Consider the following 15,952-nt stretch of genomic DNA (forward strand, 5'->3'; position numbering starts at 1 on the left):
GCAAAACCCTACGAAATTTAACAGTTCAATATTTCCCTGTGGCCATAAACAAGCTTCATGTTTGTGTTTTCTGCAAGTTTTTGTTACTTTAAGAAATACTTCACTGCTTGAAAGATGGTCTTTTGATAAAACTAGGCTGTCCATGCTGTAGAAAGAGGGAAATACTTTTAAAATTGGTGCTTCATGACCAAAAAAAACAGGAAACCAAAAACATCTGCGATTACCACTGCCATTTTACAAACCATGAAATATAACCACAACTGTCAAGTAGATATAACATGAATCACTGTGGAACTGCATCACTGAATGGCGTACGGCAGCAAAATCAACAGCTATTAATGTGAAAATGTCACAGATTATTACTTTGAGTACACTTTGCTCATGAAAGGATTTGCAGACAAAGGCAGGAGACGTGTACAAGATTGATTTTTAAGTCCTGAGACAACAGTGCGGGGGTGTGCTACAGCTACAGTGATAATTTCTCTCCTCTCTGTAGTTAATCCCAGGCTGCCCTCCAGCACTTGTCTTCTCAGTGAGAAGTATATACTGGGGTCAGGACCTAAATACATAGGCTCTACCTACTGCTGAGCGCCAACAAGCATTAAAACTGTCAGCCTGTCCCTCTCGACTTGGCTCCCTCGCCTGTCCTTCCTGTTTGCTCTGACACCTTCCTCCTTCTATTACTGTATGTATCTTTGTGTTTTTAGACAGTGGCAGACAGGCAGACAGAGAGAGACTAAAAGAGCCCCAAGTAGTTCAAGTTTGAAATAAATACTTGGAAGAATATCAAGGCAAACTGGGTGTCTATTGACTTTGCACAGAAAACAATTATATAGGTAGAGCTACTGAAGGTGCTTTTCTAAAATGTCCCAAAATACAAAAATGTTTCCCAAAAACAAATATAATATCTTAATAATTTATATAAAGCTTATACAAACAAACTGTCTTAAATGCATATAATATTAAATGTATATAATGTTTGGGTTTTTTTATGATGAAATTACTCAAGTGAAAAACAACCAAATCACCAGAAAGAAAAAACCATGGATACATTTGCACGTTATTATGCAGCAGATACTTTGAAACTCCACATTTCAACGACTGTGCAGTTAAACGGTGGTCAGGTTTAGACCATAGACTGTAATTAAGGATGGATGATGAATCTCCACTTATCCCCGCTGTGCTAAAATGAAGCCAAAATACATTTCTGATATGTCCGCTGCCATCGTGCGCCGGTGAGGTTATTTAGAGCCAGAGTGCACAGTATCTTTGTATCGAGTTCATTCACCAATCATGAGCAGTACCATTTATTGCAAGGACAACGAATGACACATAAAGCTGTCAATCATGAACCTTAAACCCCACACCTTTTCTTTTTTTTTTTTTTACATCAATTTACTAGTTAAAACCAAACTCATTAGAATAAAAATCACGTGAAGATTAATCAACATATTAAGAATGACCCAAAATGACAAAAAAACATCTTTGAGAAGAAAAATGAATACTTTGAGTTTGTATTTTGTTTCACATTCACTAACATGGAGGCGGTGGGGTTTATGATATTGTTTATCTATATTGTAGCCGGCCTCCAGGGGGTGATCAAGATTTTTGACTTCACTTTTGGGATGCTAATGTAAAGTCTATGGTGAAGGAAAAAAACGTGATTATGGTTCGGAAAATATCATATTTTGGCTAAAAATACTCGGTTTGGCGGCAATCCTGACAGGAAAAGGAGCTATGGCTCTGTATAAACAACCTTCTTTGTGGCTAAAGAGCCCCTGGAAACAGAGCTGGGTCGCTAAAAAAGCTGCTGGAAATACAGCACCAGGTCTCTACAAAACACCAACATTGGGGGTTAGTCTGGCTGTGGGTCCAGCCCGGACAGCTGAGGCAAAATCTGGTTAGAATAGGTTTAAAAGCCCAAACAAGACACTCAAGCTGCTTGAGCGGCCCCATAACCATAGTAACTCACTCCTGCCTGGATGCGCGAGAGGAAAGCGGGCCGGAACTGGACTGCTTTCAGAAGTTATACGTTATTTATTTTTCACTACGAGAAAATGCACTCGTGGCATGAAAGTGTGTGTGTGAAAAGTGTAAATGCGTATCTCACGGTCAATGCAAAAGCTGGCAGCCCTGTCAAGTTACTAAATTCATCATTTTTAGCGCATGTCACACGGCAACTCCGTTTACATGCGTTGGTGCATTTAAACATCAGATCATATTCCAAGACATCCCATGTAAACAGTTGACCCGAATTCTTCAATCAGATTGGGAAAAAGTGTGCATATTAACACAGCTAATAATAGCTCAACAGTCCTTCAGGGCTGCTGTGACTTGTGTCAGCTGATGCTGTTAGCTCACAACTGCTAAAAGAAGGTAAAGTAGATCTGAAAATGTTTTTTTAATGATTGTTTAAAAGTAGTTTGAAATTTGCATATTAACTTTTTTTTTCTTTAAACACTGCGTGAATCTATTGCTTTATTGTTAATTTGTCACAGCGATGTACAATGGTAGAGAATTAAGGGTGAAATTTTTACCAAAAAATTATTACCAGACCAATGTGATGTCAACATTGTATTCTGGTTGCTGATTTAGCTCTGGAGGATATCCTCAATTAGAGCATCATTTTAGGTTTTCTTTTGTCCAGAACTGATTAGCATGGAAAAAGAAATGAAACAATAGATCCCGCTCTACGGTGATCTCCCTCTTTCCTCCTAAAAATAGAGGTGGAGCGACCTCGTCTGCCTCTATGGACCAGCCTCCTCCGTTCTCGCCGCTGTGACAATGTCTGGAACCCCGCTGTCATGTCAATACACCGCCGTCAGAAGTGAAGTGCGAGTGAGTGGGAGGCGAGAAGCAGACGGGGACATTTGGTGTGTAATTCTGCAGAAGACTCGAGTAAACCCCACAGGCTGCTGCTGAATGTTTGCCAGTGATACTGCATTGGCCACTGTTAAATCTTTAATAGTCTAACAGTAGTGTGATGTCATTGCCTCAGTGCTCCAGTTTGCTTTTAGTGGAAGACCTATTTTCCCCACGCTGCATTTATTATGCAGCACAAACATCATTAGAAAAGGGCATTTAGGGTGGCAAAGACAGGGTTGTAAAGGAGGCTTAACCACCGCAGGCTGTGACTGCATTCCTGCCAGACCTGGGTTTATACTCCGACATCCATCCAGCATTTTTCCTCTCAAACACTGTCATAGTGTAGAGGAGCAGCCATGCCTGAACCCTTTCAAGGTGATGCAGCAGCCATAAAGGATTGTGCCTGCGCTGAATGGTAAATGATTCACCTGTGAAAATTGGAAAGAATGGTTCAAATCCAATCTAATAATGGGAGTCAGAGCGGGGCTGGTTTCTCTGGTGATGGAGGTCAAAACAGGGTGAAGATATTAGACTGGCCCTAAGTGAAGGCTCAAGAGCACAGATATCTTTTTCAGTACAGTCAGTAGGGCAAAAAAATAAACTTTTAAAGTGGTCAAAAATATGTTTTAAACGTGCTATTGATAAGATAAGTCACTAGGTGTTGCTCTCCCTCTCCTCCTTTCTATTGCATTCAAGAGAAGACGGCGCTGTTGCTCGGAGCACAAGTGGTTGCCAGTTTGTTGCACAACCTGCATATTTCATGGTTGCCTGCAGTAAGACTGAGGCCCTGTCTACACAGATATTATACGTATACAGATATTTTTAAAAAAAGAATATTTCCACCCTCCAGTTTAATCCTGTGCAACCTAACCAAACTGATTTCTTAAAAAAAATAAGGGGGGGGGGAATGACAAACAAAAGAAATATCCCATAAATTGCAAGAAATTAGTTAAAGGTGATAAAATATACCTAATAAAAAAAACCCATAAAAACATAATTTAAAAATGGAAAGGATTGATGGAAAATTATCCAAAAATGTGGGAAAAAATGTCCAGATACGATAATTTTATATTTAAAATTATGTTACAGAAAAAAAAATTTGATGAAAGGCCATTTTCTTGGTTTTTCTTTTTTTGTTGTTGTTGTTGTTTATTTTCATGTTATTCTATTGTAATTTTGTCACTGACTTTTTGCATTTTTTGGAGCCATGTCTTGTTCAGTTGCTTGTTGCCTTCTTCCCATGTTTTGAAAGAAATCAACCGATTTTGCTTGGGTTTTAAAGGGTTAATTAAAAAAATTTGAAGTTAAAAAGTGTCTGTTAGTGACCTAAAACTCTGTTTAACTGTGGATGAGAGGCCAAAACTAAGAGGATAATGTACATTTTCAGAAATATCTGTGTACGTGCAGACAGGGCCTTTAACAGATGCAGCCATGTCAAGTGATGAATCTTTCATGGTAGAATAATGAATTAATTTTGCAACATCTAACTACACATTAGCTTTAGATTTAGGTTACTAAATGTACTTTCTGCGAAACCTGTTACAGGTGGCAGGGAAGCTGGGACATTAGGTGGGAGGCGGGTTAAACCCTGGACAGGTCAGCAGCCTATAACAGAGTTGACACATGAAGACAAAAAGCCATTCACATCAACATTCACACCTACAGCAGATTTACAGTCAGTTAACCTGCATGTCTTGTGACTGAAGCAGGAAGCCAGAGAAAACCCACGATGACACGGGGGTGATTCTGTCGTTTTTGTACTACGGGCTCACAATCTTCCTTAGATGCAGTGACCGAATGTCAGACATTTTACAATTAGGTAAACAAAACTTTTATTTGGGACCCACTAGAGCTGGGCAATAAAAAGATTTTATCGATTAATTTGAATTTGTTGTTCAGGACAATTTTTTAAAACACAAAGCTTAATTTTCTCTTCCACTGCTCCATTTGGGCTTCCGTACTAACAGTGAACTGCACCCTCCCCCTGCGCCTCCCTCCCAGAGATACACACACACACACACACACACACACACACACACACACACACACACACAACATGAGAGCAAGCATGAATGACAGGGAACAGTATGTTCCCTAAAAGGCACAGTTGCATCAGTCGTTTGGAACTGGTTTAAGTTCTGCAGCGTCAGATCTGGAACAAACCACAGTCCGCTGCAAAGTTTGTTTAAAAGCTGTTGCAACTAAAAGCAGCAGCACGACCAATTTATTCCAACATCTCAGACAGAGGCAGCAGCCGAGGGGGAGAAATGTGTCTCACTCCCAGATGCACAAGACCCCGTCAGTCTGGTTCTGAGATTTAATTTTTAGGCCAGATCACCCCGCCCTAAGACCCACAACATTTTTTAAATGATTTACTCACAATCCTATTTTTTTAGGACAGGCAGTACTTTTGTCCTGAACCTTTCTAAACTCTCTGTGGATGCATTATTAAAAAAAATATTAATTTACATAAAAAACTGATGGACTTTGATAAATGACTAAAATATAAAGATTGCTAGACTGGAACCTTTAACCAAAAAGCACTTAACCGAATGTCTGTTAGCATCGCTCCTGTTGTCTCATTATAATCTTTGGTCCTTTTTAGCATCTCATTGGCCCAACGGCTCATTTACCCTTCACTGATTAATTAAGGCAATTGATTGGCTGGAATAATCGCCTCGCTGGATAACCATGCCCTAATTAGGAGTTAATTGAAAAGTATCAGTGACTAAAGCAGCGTCTATGCACATGTAGACCGAAACACTGTGAAAATCAAGCAGAGATTCCCAAACTGTTTTTCTTTCATTTCTCTCACTTCCTTTTTCTTCCTTGCTGTTCTCCGTTCCAGCTGGTGGAGTGCCAGTGAAGGAAAAGAAGGATAAATTATGACCCCCAACGGGACACAGGAAACCACCAATACAAGCCAAACTTACAATGTGTTCTCAGAAAAGCATATGAGGGCTTTCGCTCAATTGACCCCGTCCTCTTGCCATCCATTTAACATTACTCAGTGTGGTGCAGCCCACGCTGTGAATTCACCTCATAACCATGGATGTCAGTCTAAAAGAGTGTTAAAACGAATCCTGCAAATGTAATAAGTATTACAGTGAGTTCAGGTGGGTTTATCCTCATCTTCACCCCTGAACACCTCATCGCTCCCACTCTGCAAATCACCAAACCTGCAACTGAGCTGACAGGTTGATAAGTCCTAACTCTGCGCTCCGGTGTTATGCTCCGTGTTCTTAATGTTTTGCTAATTGCTACATCGCAGGGCCACTTCATATTTCAATTAGGAATTACAGTACATGGATCTGCCTTCAGCTTCTCTTTCGCTCTGCCCTCGGGACTAAACAAAAACAAGTGTATCGGCACGTGCTCATTTCCATGAAAATGTAACACACCCGCTGTTTGAAAATATCTCTTCCCACAAGCACATTATTCAGTCTGAAATCATTCGGATGCGTTATGTTATGGATGCGCCAACCTGCCACGAGATATTACTCACATTGCTCTGAGTGGCAACAAGAGGAGAAATATTTGAAACTTATATACAGAGAAATCCTTTAGCGCTAACAAACCTGGCCACTGTGCTATGCTTTGTAACAAAGAGACAAAAGATGTGATGGATGAATGAGGATATTAAACCAGAATCCAAAGACCAGGACAGACACCGCTAAATCAACAGAAACCGCCAGAAGCAGCCCGGTGGGACTCCCGCACGGGGCTGCAGCTGTCAGAACACAGAGCCACAGTTTTCAAGTCAGCACTTACGACAAACCGTTCAACACCATAAGATTTCTGATGGTTCAACCTTACGACAGGACGCCCCCCAGAGACTGATTGGACTTCTACATGCCAACACATGTGACAGCTGTGACTGTGAGGAGCGCCACACGGATGAAACGACGATAACAGGCTGAATGAACACTGGAAACTGACATCGCCGAATTCAAACTGGTCAGAGCATCAACTGGGAAGGACTCAAAGATAAACAACACTGAACTCAGTCCCCCAAAATGTGACCGTGATCCAAGCTCCTAAGGTCACGTTATGACAGCTGAGCCATTTCCATGAAAACTGAATTAATTTCAACTACTGTAGGAGACATGAAATGTGTTTGAAAGCTCAGGGGGGAAAAAGCAAGTAAGTGGAGCTTGAGTTACAGGAATAAAGAGCCAAAATAAAATTATGAAACATGCCTTTTTTGCTTTCTTGCCAAGAGGCAGCTGAGAAGGACAATGCCACTTGTGTCCATGACTAATTCAGCTAGCAAGAGCCAAAAGCTGTTTAGACTGTTTAGAAAGGCCAAGCCGAAAAAATACAAATAAAAATTTGGGAACAATAAAGTTGAAATTGAAACCTTTTTTTCTCTTTTTACTAAAATGTTTCATCCACTTTAACCTGCTAGTGTTGCAGCACGCTGCTTTTGTCCCCATGGACAGAGGGACGTCCTATGCTGTAATAAATGCTGTAACTTCATAAATAAAATTGAAATTGAAAATGATGAAATTTCCTTAACAGAGTGGTGCAGGGATGAGTAAACAATGTGGAAAAGAGCTTGTTTGAATGGGTTTTTTGGTTAGCTGCCTGAAATAAGTTTAAGAGACTTTCAAGTTTTGATCTATGACAAAAAATACGTCAGTAAATAGCCCACTCAGTAATTCTGAAGCTTGTCTGTGTCCCGAACTGAGTAAAACAGTTAAGTACCATAAGGTTTAGATTGCCACAGAGCTTATTTACTGCAATAATCCACTATCTAATGGAAAAATACCACTGGCTTTTTGTAAAGGTAACCAGGGTGGCGTTAACTTCTGGGTTGACCAACAAAAAACGTCATCACTGCACCTCTCAATGGCACTTTGACTGCATCACTTTTGCATCCATCATATCAATACATTTATCCTGTCAGCCTCACAGATTTGAAAGGGGAGAGAGTGGCTCGTGAAATATAAGCCCAAATCACGCAGGCTACGCTGTTATATTAATGCAGTAGTATCGGATAGACTTGGTATCAGTTATAAAAGGACTCAAATCGAGGTCCAAAAAAGCTTGACTGAAGTTTCTGACTTGTGCTTTCTGTGGATGATACCCTCACTCCTCGCTGCTTATTACAAAATGGATTAGAAAACAACTCAGTTATCTCAAGTTTCAACTAATCACTTTCCGTGGGTGCAGACAAGCTCAAACCCGACGAGATAATTTTATTTGTGCAAATCAGCGTCTCAATTAAAGGGAATAGAAATCTGATCTGTGCTTCACTTCAAATGTGATATAATTCAGGTGTATTTTAGATGCAAACTCTGCATAGTGCAGCTTCGTGTGTGGGATGCACACTGAGCCGTGGTTGTTCCAGGTTGCCTGGCTCCCAGGTTAAGCTGCTAAGAAGCATCTGATGATAGAGCGCATTTACACAAGGAAGAAAACTCAGGAACGGATCTACTGTAAAGACTCAGTACCTCAAGGGCATTGAGGCATTCAGACTTTCTGGGCAGCACATCCGCACACACATTCTCCTCCCACACTCACTTTATTTCTCAGCCCACACAGACATCGTGCTGCCAGCACATCTGCCAAGCCGCCAGCGTGACACCTGTGGAGACTGGAGATTGCCAGGCCGAGCCAAAGTTATGGAAACACATCGGAAACGCATCGGAAACACACCGTGACACTGTGTCAATTGTGTGTATGACGTAACCAAGTGTAAACACTGGAGGCCATTTAGGGAAGCTTTTGGTGAGCCAGTGAAAAGAGGTAAATCTGAGGGAAGGTGATTTATTATACACTGTAAAAAAAGTAAAAAAGTAGATCTTACTTTAAAAAAAAAACTAGGACACCGATTGCCTTGATAAAGGTAGGTTAAAATAATACATTGTGCATTATGTTTAATTCATACCTATTTGTAAGGTTGTTGTATTTACTTCATTTTGTGAAGTCAACCTAAAAATGACGAGTGAAATTAACTTGTTTTTTTTCTGTGATAGCAACTTCGTCAAGCTCGTCTGACTTAACTCAACAGTTGTGTCTACTCGACAGTACTGAAGAAACTGATTGTTTTTGATAAATAAAGTAAGCACAAAAAAGAATATGTTCGCAGGATTTTCATTTCAACAAAATGCCATTCTGAGCATCTTGGGACAAGACCAGTGTTTTGTTCAAGATCTTTTTTTGGTCTTTGGTTTTTCATTTTTTTTTTTTTAAATTAAAGTTTAATTCAATCAATCTTTCTTAGTTTGAGCGACTTCAGTAAACAAAGTTTACTGTGCTCTATATCTGTATTCGACTGGCTGCAAACTGCCAATCATATTTGTATTTTCTTCAACATGTAAACAAAGTCACAGGTTCAACGTCATCGCTGGCAAAATCCTCTTTGTCATGATCAAGTAAAGTCAAACATTTCAAAAGAACAAGGTAATTTTACTTGTCATTTTTAAGTTGCAACAACTTCACAAAATTTTGAGAAAACTTAAATATATATCAAGTAAACATAACTTAAGGTTAACAGTTCTATTTACTTTCCTTTTGAGGCAATTTTCCAATATTAGTTTAAATAAGACCATGCGTCAGATTTTACAGTGAATATCTTGCTTTACTTATGATTTTAAGTTGTTATCACTTATAAAGAACAAGTTAATTCACTAGTCATCTTTTAAGTATTCACAACTTTCCAAAATTAAGTAACAACTAAAAGTAGGTATGAAATAAACATATATTAAAACTAGTACTATAGTTATAACTATAGTTATATTTACCAAGGCAATCAGTGTCCTATATTTATAAAAGTAAGATCGGCTTGTGAGTTTGCAATGTAGATTTCATGGGAAGACTAAAAGAGAAGTTTAATGTATGAGCTGACATCACCTCTGCTCCATCTGGGTGAATCACCCGCTGATCAGCAGAGAGGGGGATGAGAGGCGCTGGTGGAGAGCCGCAGCTCCCACAGAAAACAAAATCCTGTCAGTCATGAGCTCAGGCTCACCAAACACACATCACACACTGACACACCAACAATTACATCCACACACACTCACTGGAAAGCCTTCCAAATGTACAACAGCAAATGCTCTGAACATTAAATATAATAAACTACTTACAAAGATGTCTCTACGTGCACTGAGTGAAAGACAGGTGGACATATTCACTGCACAGAGCTAAACTCTGTCATTTAACAGCAGACAGCAAGAGCACAGCAGCTCTCTGCACAATCAGAGAGAGCTCAAATTAGCATCAGCTGGCATATCAGATGCACCTTCCTCTGCTCTTTGTTTAATTCCTCCTCTGCATGTGAGCAGATGGCATCACCTATGCCGTCCTCTCCACAGCCCCCTCCTCTCATGTCCCCTCCTCTCATGTCCCCCCAACACAAACAAAATGAATTAGGGGGATGTGGGGCTTACCGTTCCCGGAGATGTGGTTCTCTATCTCGCCGTGTCCGGCTTGCCTCGTGGAGACACTAAGTTGCATGTAGAGTCCCATGTAATGTAAACTCCCCAGCAGCACTCTGAACGCTCCCATGTCTCTTGTGTTTGGTCTGCTCTCCTTTTCCTCTTTCTGTCTCTTTCACATCGAGTGGCGCGCACGTCGAGTAAAAAAAGATGTTTGTCTTCTTTTCTTAGTTTTGTTGTGTGTGGTTTTTTTTTTTTTTTTTAATCCAGGTGACTTGTTGTGGCGAGTAAAAGGAGCGAGATACCTGTGAATGCTGAAGACGCGAGGAAGTGTCTGCAGCCTGTGAGAATACCAGCAGACTGACTGAGGAACTGCTTCCGTTCAGTCGGGTCTACATGCGGCGGAGGGACTCCTCCCAAACGGGACGTGCTGCGGCTTGCAGTGGGGAATATCAGATATGAGAAACACTAAGAAACTTTACGACGTTTCGACGATAAAAAAAAAAAAAAAAGCGCTTTTATGAAACAACGGGAGACCGATAACAAATTCGACGCCCTAACATGTTGTCATTTTTTTTAATGTTTTATTACTTTTAAATCAATAATAAACAGGAAAAACACAGGTAATGATATGTTCAGGTGCTCCTACCTTAGCTTAAACTCCATGCTAATGAAAGAAAAAGCCTGTTCGCGTCACGTGACCTGACTGACCAATAATGTTATCCGCCCACAGGTCTCAAATCCCTTAGTTTAAACAAAAAGAGTGTCAAATCAATATACATTTTATTTGTGTGCGTGCAAACCTTTTTTTTTTTTTATTTTTGTATATGTTTATTTACCTTCTTATATTCTCTTCTACTTTTTTGTCATTAGTATTCCTAACAAACATTTCTTTCAGATTTCTTTTTATTTATTTATTTTTTTGTAACTGTGCTGCACCTACCTAAAGTCTAGTAGCTACATGTTCGGTTTGTAAAATTAAGAATTACAATTCTTTAAAATATATTGTAGTCTATCATAGCCTAGTCATTTCTTACTTATTCAACTGATTATTTTTGAAATTTCTCAAAGTAAAAATAAAGAGAAAAATGAGAAACAATCACCTTTTTTGTTTAAAGACCCTGAAAACTTTTTTCTGTTATTTTTACTGAGCAATGAGACACTTTTTTTTGTTGCCACTTTAAGGGAATGTAGGCTACTGGAGCAGCAACAAAGCCGGGGACAAAATTACTTTGTAACATGAAGCTTCAAGCTGTTTTCAACATGTTGATTAAATGCTCTGAAATAAAAATACAATACATTTTCTTTGTAGCGTCTATGTTTTTTCCTCATTAAAGTAAGTGAACACAAGTTAGAAAAACAAAATCCTAACTGGGCAAATGGGTCCATCCAGGGAGGATGTGGATGCAGTTAAGTCAAACATCAAAACTCTCTAATTCAAAATAGCATATCAAAACGTTTTAGGGACTTTCAAAGGAAAAAAAATAGCCTATCAATCACTATCATGTCCTTTAGCTATACTTCAGCATAAGCAGTTCTATCACATCATGATTTTGTAGCTTTTGTATCCAATCGACCTCCCCAAACAGTTTAAAGTACTGACTTTATATATATTAGTAAGGTTTACTTAAAATGTTTTTGTATTTGCTTCATTTTGTGAAGTCAAATGACAAGTGAAATTAATTTGTTTTTATCTAAGCAGTAGCAGCTCCATCGGCCCAAGTTGGTCTACCTTAACCAAACAGTTGTGTTTACTCTGCAGAATTAAAAAAAAAACATTGATTGTGTCTGATGACTAAAGTAAGCACAACAAAGAATGATGCATTTGCAGGATTATTTTCATTTTAACAAAATGCCATTCTCAGCATCTTGAGACCAGTGTTTGTACAAAATTAGACAATCAAAGCAAATCCCACTCTAAGCCTTTTTTTAAATCTTAAAAATATAAAGAAACTAGAAATATCCAGACTAGATCTTTCTTTTTGACTTTACTTCAGATATTGACAGGACTCCACGTCACTGTTTTATCACTGTAATATGTATTATGCTGTAATATCAATACTCAATCAAGCTTCAGCAAATACATAAAAAAAGAGTGTAAAACTCTTTATTTGAATTAGCTTATCAAAACATTTTAGGGGCTTTCAAAAGAAAACATAAAACCCTACATGTCCTATAGCTACTTCAACATAAGTTTTTCTATCACGTCATGATTTTACCTCTCATATAGCTTTTGAATGCAATCGACTGCTTCAACCAGTCTGAAGTGCAGATGAGTTTCTAAAGAACAAAAGATGACTTCTCTGCTCTTCAAAGTGTGGTTTGAATAGGAGCTTTTAGCAAGTAGTCTGAGATCCTATAGATTTACTTTTATAGCAGATTATTTGGACCACAGAGGTATTAAGAGAGTCCTCTTTCTGTAGTCAGCTCCACCTGCGGTTTGGAGCTGCAGTCTCGCTGTGCGGGAACGCAGCGTGCTGCAGCTGGGTGTGTTGCTGTCCATGGTGCTGAACTGCAGCTTCAGCGTTGGTCACTTATAGAACAGAAGCAAAAAACACTTTCAATGACAAGACACAAAGATAGGGCCATTGGCCTTTATAGCACAGTATATGGGTGCTTGTATAATCTCCACTGATCCTTGAATTTTTTACACAACAGGGCAGCGTAGCCAACTCTATCCACCCTGTTAGGCAAAATGATACACTGTGTGCCATTTATTTCAAAGAGACAACTTTAGAGAAAGCTTATTATCCTAAATCTTCTATTAATAGCCCGGGCTATTATTTGCTTAAATCACTGACCTCAACAAGCTTATATTTGGGAACAGGCATCTATACAATCAAATTATTTATTTAACCCTTTCAAGACATGGGCAAATTGGTTTTTTTTTATTCAAAAACACCAGAGGAAGGTAACAAAAAAAAGGAAATGACCCAGAGGTTAGCAAGAAATCAGTGAAAAGCAAAAGAAAGTTACCAGAAAATTGACCAAAAAAAAAACCAAACGAACAAAAAAAGAGAGAAAGTAAAAGAAAAATATACAACTCACGAAATGACCTGAAAAAAGCATAAAAATTATAATAATTCTGTATAATAATTATATTTTTCCTTGGCTTTTTAAAAGATAGTCCTCTGCATCTAGCAGTTTCTTTTTAGCATCTTTCTTGTTTACTATGCCGATAATAGTTTCAGTAAAATTAACTAAATGATGGAAATGTAGAGAATCTTACCAAGCTAATGATGTGCGAAGCCTGTCCATATTGACAAAAGTTGAAACATATACACATATTTTATGCATGATTTGCACAGCTTACTAACATTATCTCCAGTAGGTAGCCAAAAACTCACTCTTATACATCTAAACAACTTCTATAAACATAAACTGCATGGTTACCAGACTGGGCCTCTTATTGAGACAGGCCTTTATTTGTCAAAATGTGTCACCACACCCGGCTAGTAAAAGAGACCAGTGTTTAATTTGGACTAGGCTTTTATTTGAAGTTTTATGGTACTTTTGTTGATCTCCATTTAATGCAAAAAAAATCAAAATCATGAATAGATGCACAATGCATCTCCATGATTTTCTGCATATAAGACATTAAATCTAAGACTGGTTTGTCTTGTTTTTGTCCAATAGACCAAAATGTACACAATATGTTGGAAGAATATTCATTTGAAACTTAAAACATTTATTCTAGTTCATTTGTGGTGTGTTAACATGATTTTTACAAACCAAAAGAAAGATTGCAAAAAGAACTTTTTAAAAAATTATAGTTATTATCATATTATCATTGAATATAGCCATTAGCAGGTGCAGAACAACCCGCAGGTGCAAAACCATTTTCAGTTCTTTGGCCTGTCAGCTATGTACTGCACTTTCCATTTTTGCACAGCCTCTCTGATCCCCTGAAATCTTTTGATAGAGGCACGTTTCACCTCACTGGACCTCTGCTTTGGTTCATGCCCAAACTTTGTGGATTTTTAACTGAGCCAGGGACCTAGCTGTAACCCATATCTGAATGTCAACACACTGATTGGATTACCTGACTCCAATTATCTGACTCCAATTACTCTCTTTAATAAAAGCACCAGACGCTCATGTGCTTTTTTCAGTCCAGGACACGGCCTTTTATAAAAAGATATGTGAATGAATTAAATTTGAAAGATGATGAATTAAATTGCACAAACTGTTCCTTCCATTTTACATAATAGTCAGCAGGGCACAGAGAAACAACACAAAGTGTTAAAAATGTAAAAAAAAAACCCAAAAAAAACCCAACTTGTTTCTATTGCAGGATTTCCTGCCTTCATGATGATCACCATCTGGTGGTCAGTTTACCTCCAGGGTGTCATTAGGCCTCATTTACTGCAGAGTGTGCCTTAGTAATATTTTGCTATGCACAAATAAAACCATCATGGGAAATGAATGTGTTTTTGCAGTGTCTAATAATGTGAAGGGAGTGAGAGTGGCCAATTTGGTGGAGATAAGTTATCCAGCAGCTGAGCTTCGGCCCTGTGCTGACCACGGTTGCAGCCCAACAGTTGGAATAAAGCAGCAATTAACAGCTTTGTTTGGAGCCTATGAGTGTGAGAGATGACAGCTTTATGTTTGTGAACTTGTATAATTGTTTAGCTCTGAGGCAGTGCTGGTAATGTTGAGGAATAAAGGAAAGTTCTTGATCAGTTTCAGCTCTAAACTCTGTTACTATCTACTATTTGTGCAAACATGCTCATGGCTGAATATGTCAGCTCAAAGCCTGTCACATACTAGTGATGGGCAGAAAACTTTTGTTCACTTTATTGATTCCTTTGAGCTCAAACCGTTTGAATCTTTCAAACCTTTCAGCATCCCACTTGTATGAAGGTCTATGTAAGCTCAATATAACGTTACAGAAACATCACTAACTAAATATCTGTTCTCATTTGAGGGGCAAGTGGTGTCGGAATAATCTGAAATTTTAGTCCCCGATCATATTTCTTATCTGTTTCCTTCATTCTTTGTTTTTGCATTGTTTAAACACAGCAAAGACTGAAGGACAACCATCCAAGGAAAATGTGGAAGCCCCAATAGCCTAGGCGAGCGAAGGTCTCAACTCAAGTCAGATTTGATTGTTTCTCATTTACTCACTGTAATAGGCAATGTGAGCAGTACTCTATGATGATGATACACAAGTGGAAAAAGTCAGGGATTAATGAGAACTGAGACTTTTGACAGGCTAACCCAGTACCTACTGACATTTATGGGTGCAGCATCTGAGTCCAGTACATATTTCCCTACAGGGACAATGTAGGATATAGTGTATCGCATCGCATCGCATCACATCACATCATATCATATTGTATCACATCATATAGATAACAATAACGCCCCAGCCTAATGTGTAGGACCACTCACTAAGCATCAGTATTTGATGAGTTGGGAGCAAGAATGTGTTGGGAAGCCTCAATAACTTGATCTTCATGAGGGTTTTCCCACTTCTTTTCCCGTGAGGTCCTCTTATTAACATCACTTTCACAGAGGGTTCATAGAGCCTGCTCACCAGCTTTCACAACAACACAATGTCAAGACCCAAATCATTTAAGTGCATTGAAACAGCAGTAATCAGCACTCAACTTTGATAAATTGTAGACTTTCCTAACAGTATTGACCTTTTACGGAATGGAGATCTGTGGAATATAACGTAAAGAAAGCTCCACAGACACCCA

At 38.8% G+C, this 15,952-nt stretch overlaps 1 protein-coding gene across 1 annotated transcript in view; it reads right to left on the reverse strand.

Moving 5' to 3' along the window:
• LOC121947259 (V-set and transmembrane domain-containing protein 2-like protein) overlaps positions 1-10,718 on the reverse strand; it is a 92,965-nt gene extending 82,247 nt beyond the window's left edge. Inside the window, exon 1 of the mRNA XM_042492227.1 lies at positions 10,260-10,718. Within this exon, the coding sequence (XP_042348161.1) occupies positions 10,260-10,377 (118 nt within the window). The 5' untranslated portion in view covers positions 10,378-10,718. The remainder of the gene's footprint in view (positions 1-10,259) is intronic.
• Positions 10,719-15,952: the final 5,234 nt, after the last annotated feature.

This window comes from Plectropomus leopardus, chromosome 8 (assembly GCF_008729295.1).
Source record: "Plectropomus leopardus isolate mb chromosome 8, YSFRI_Pleo_2.0, whole genome shotgun sequence".
Taxonomy (NCBI): Eukaryota; Metazoa; Chordata; class Actinopteri; order Perciformes; family Serranidae; genus Plectropomus; species Plectropomus leopardus.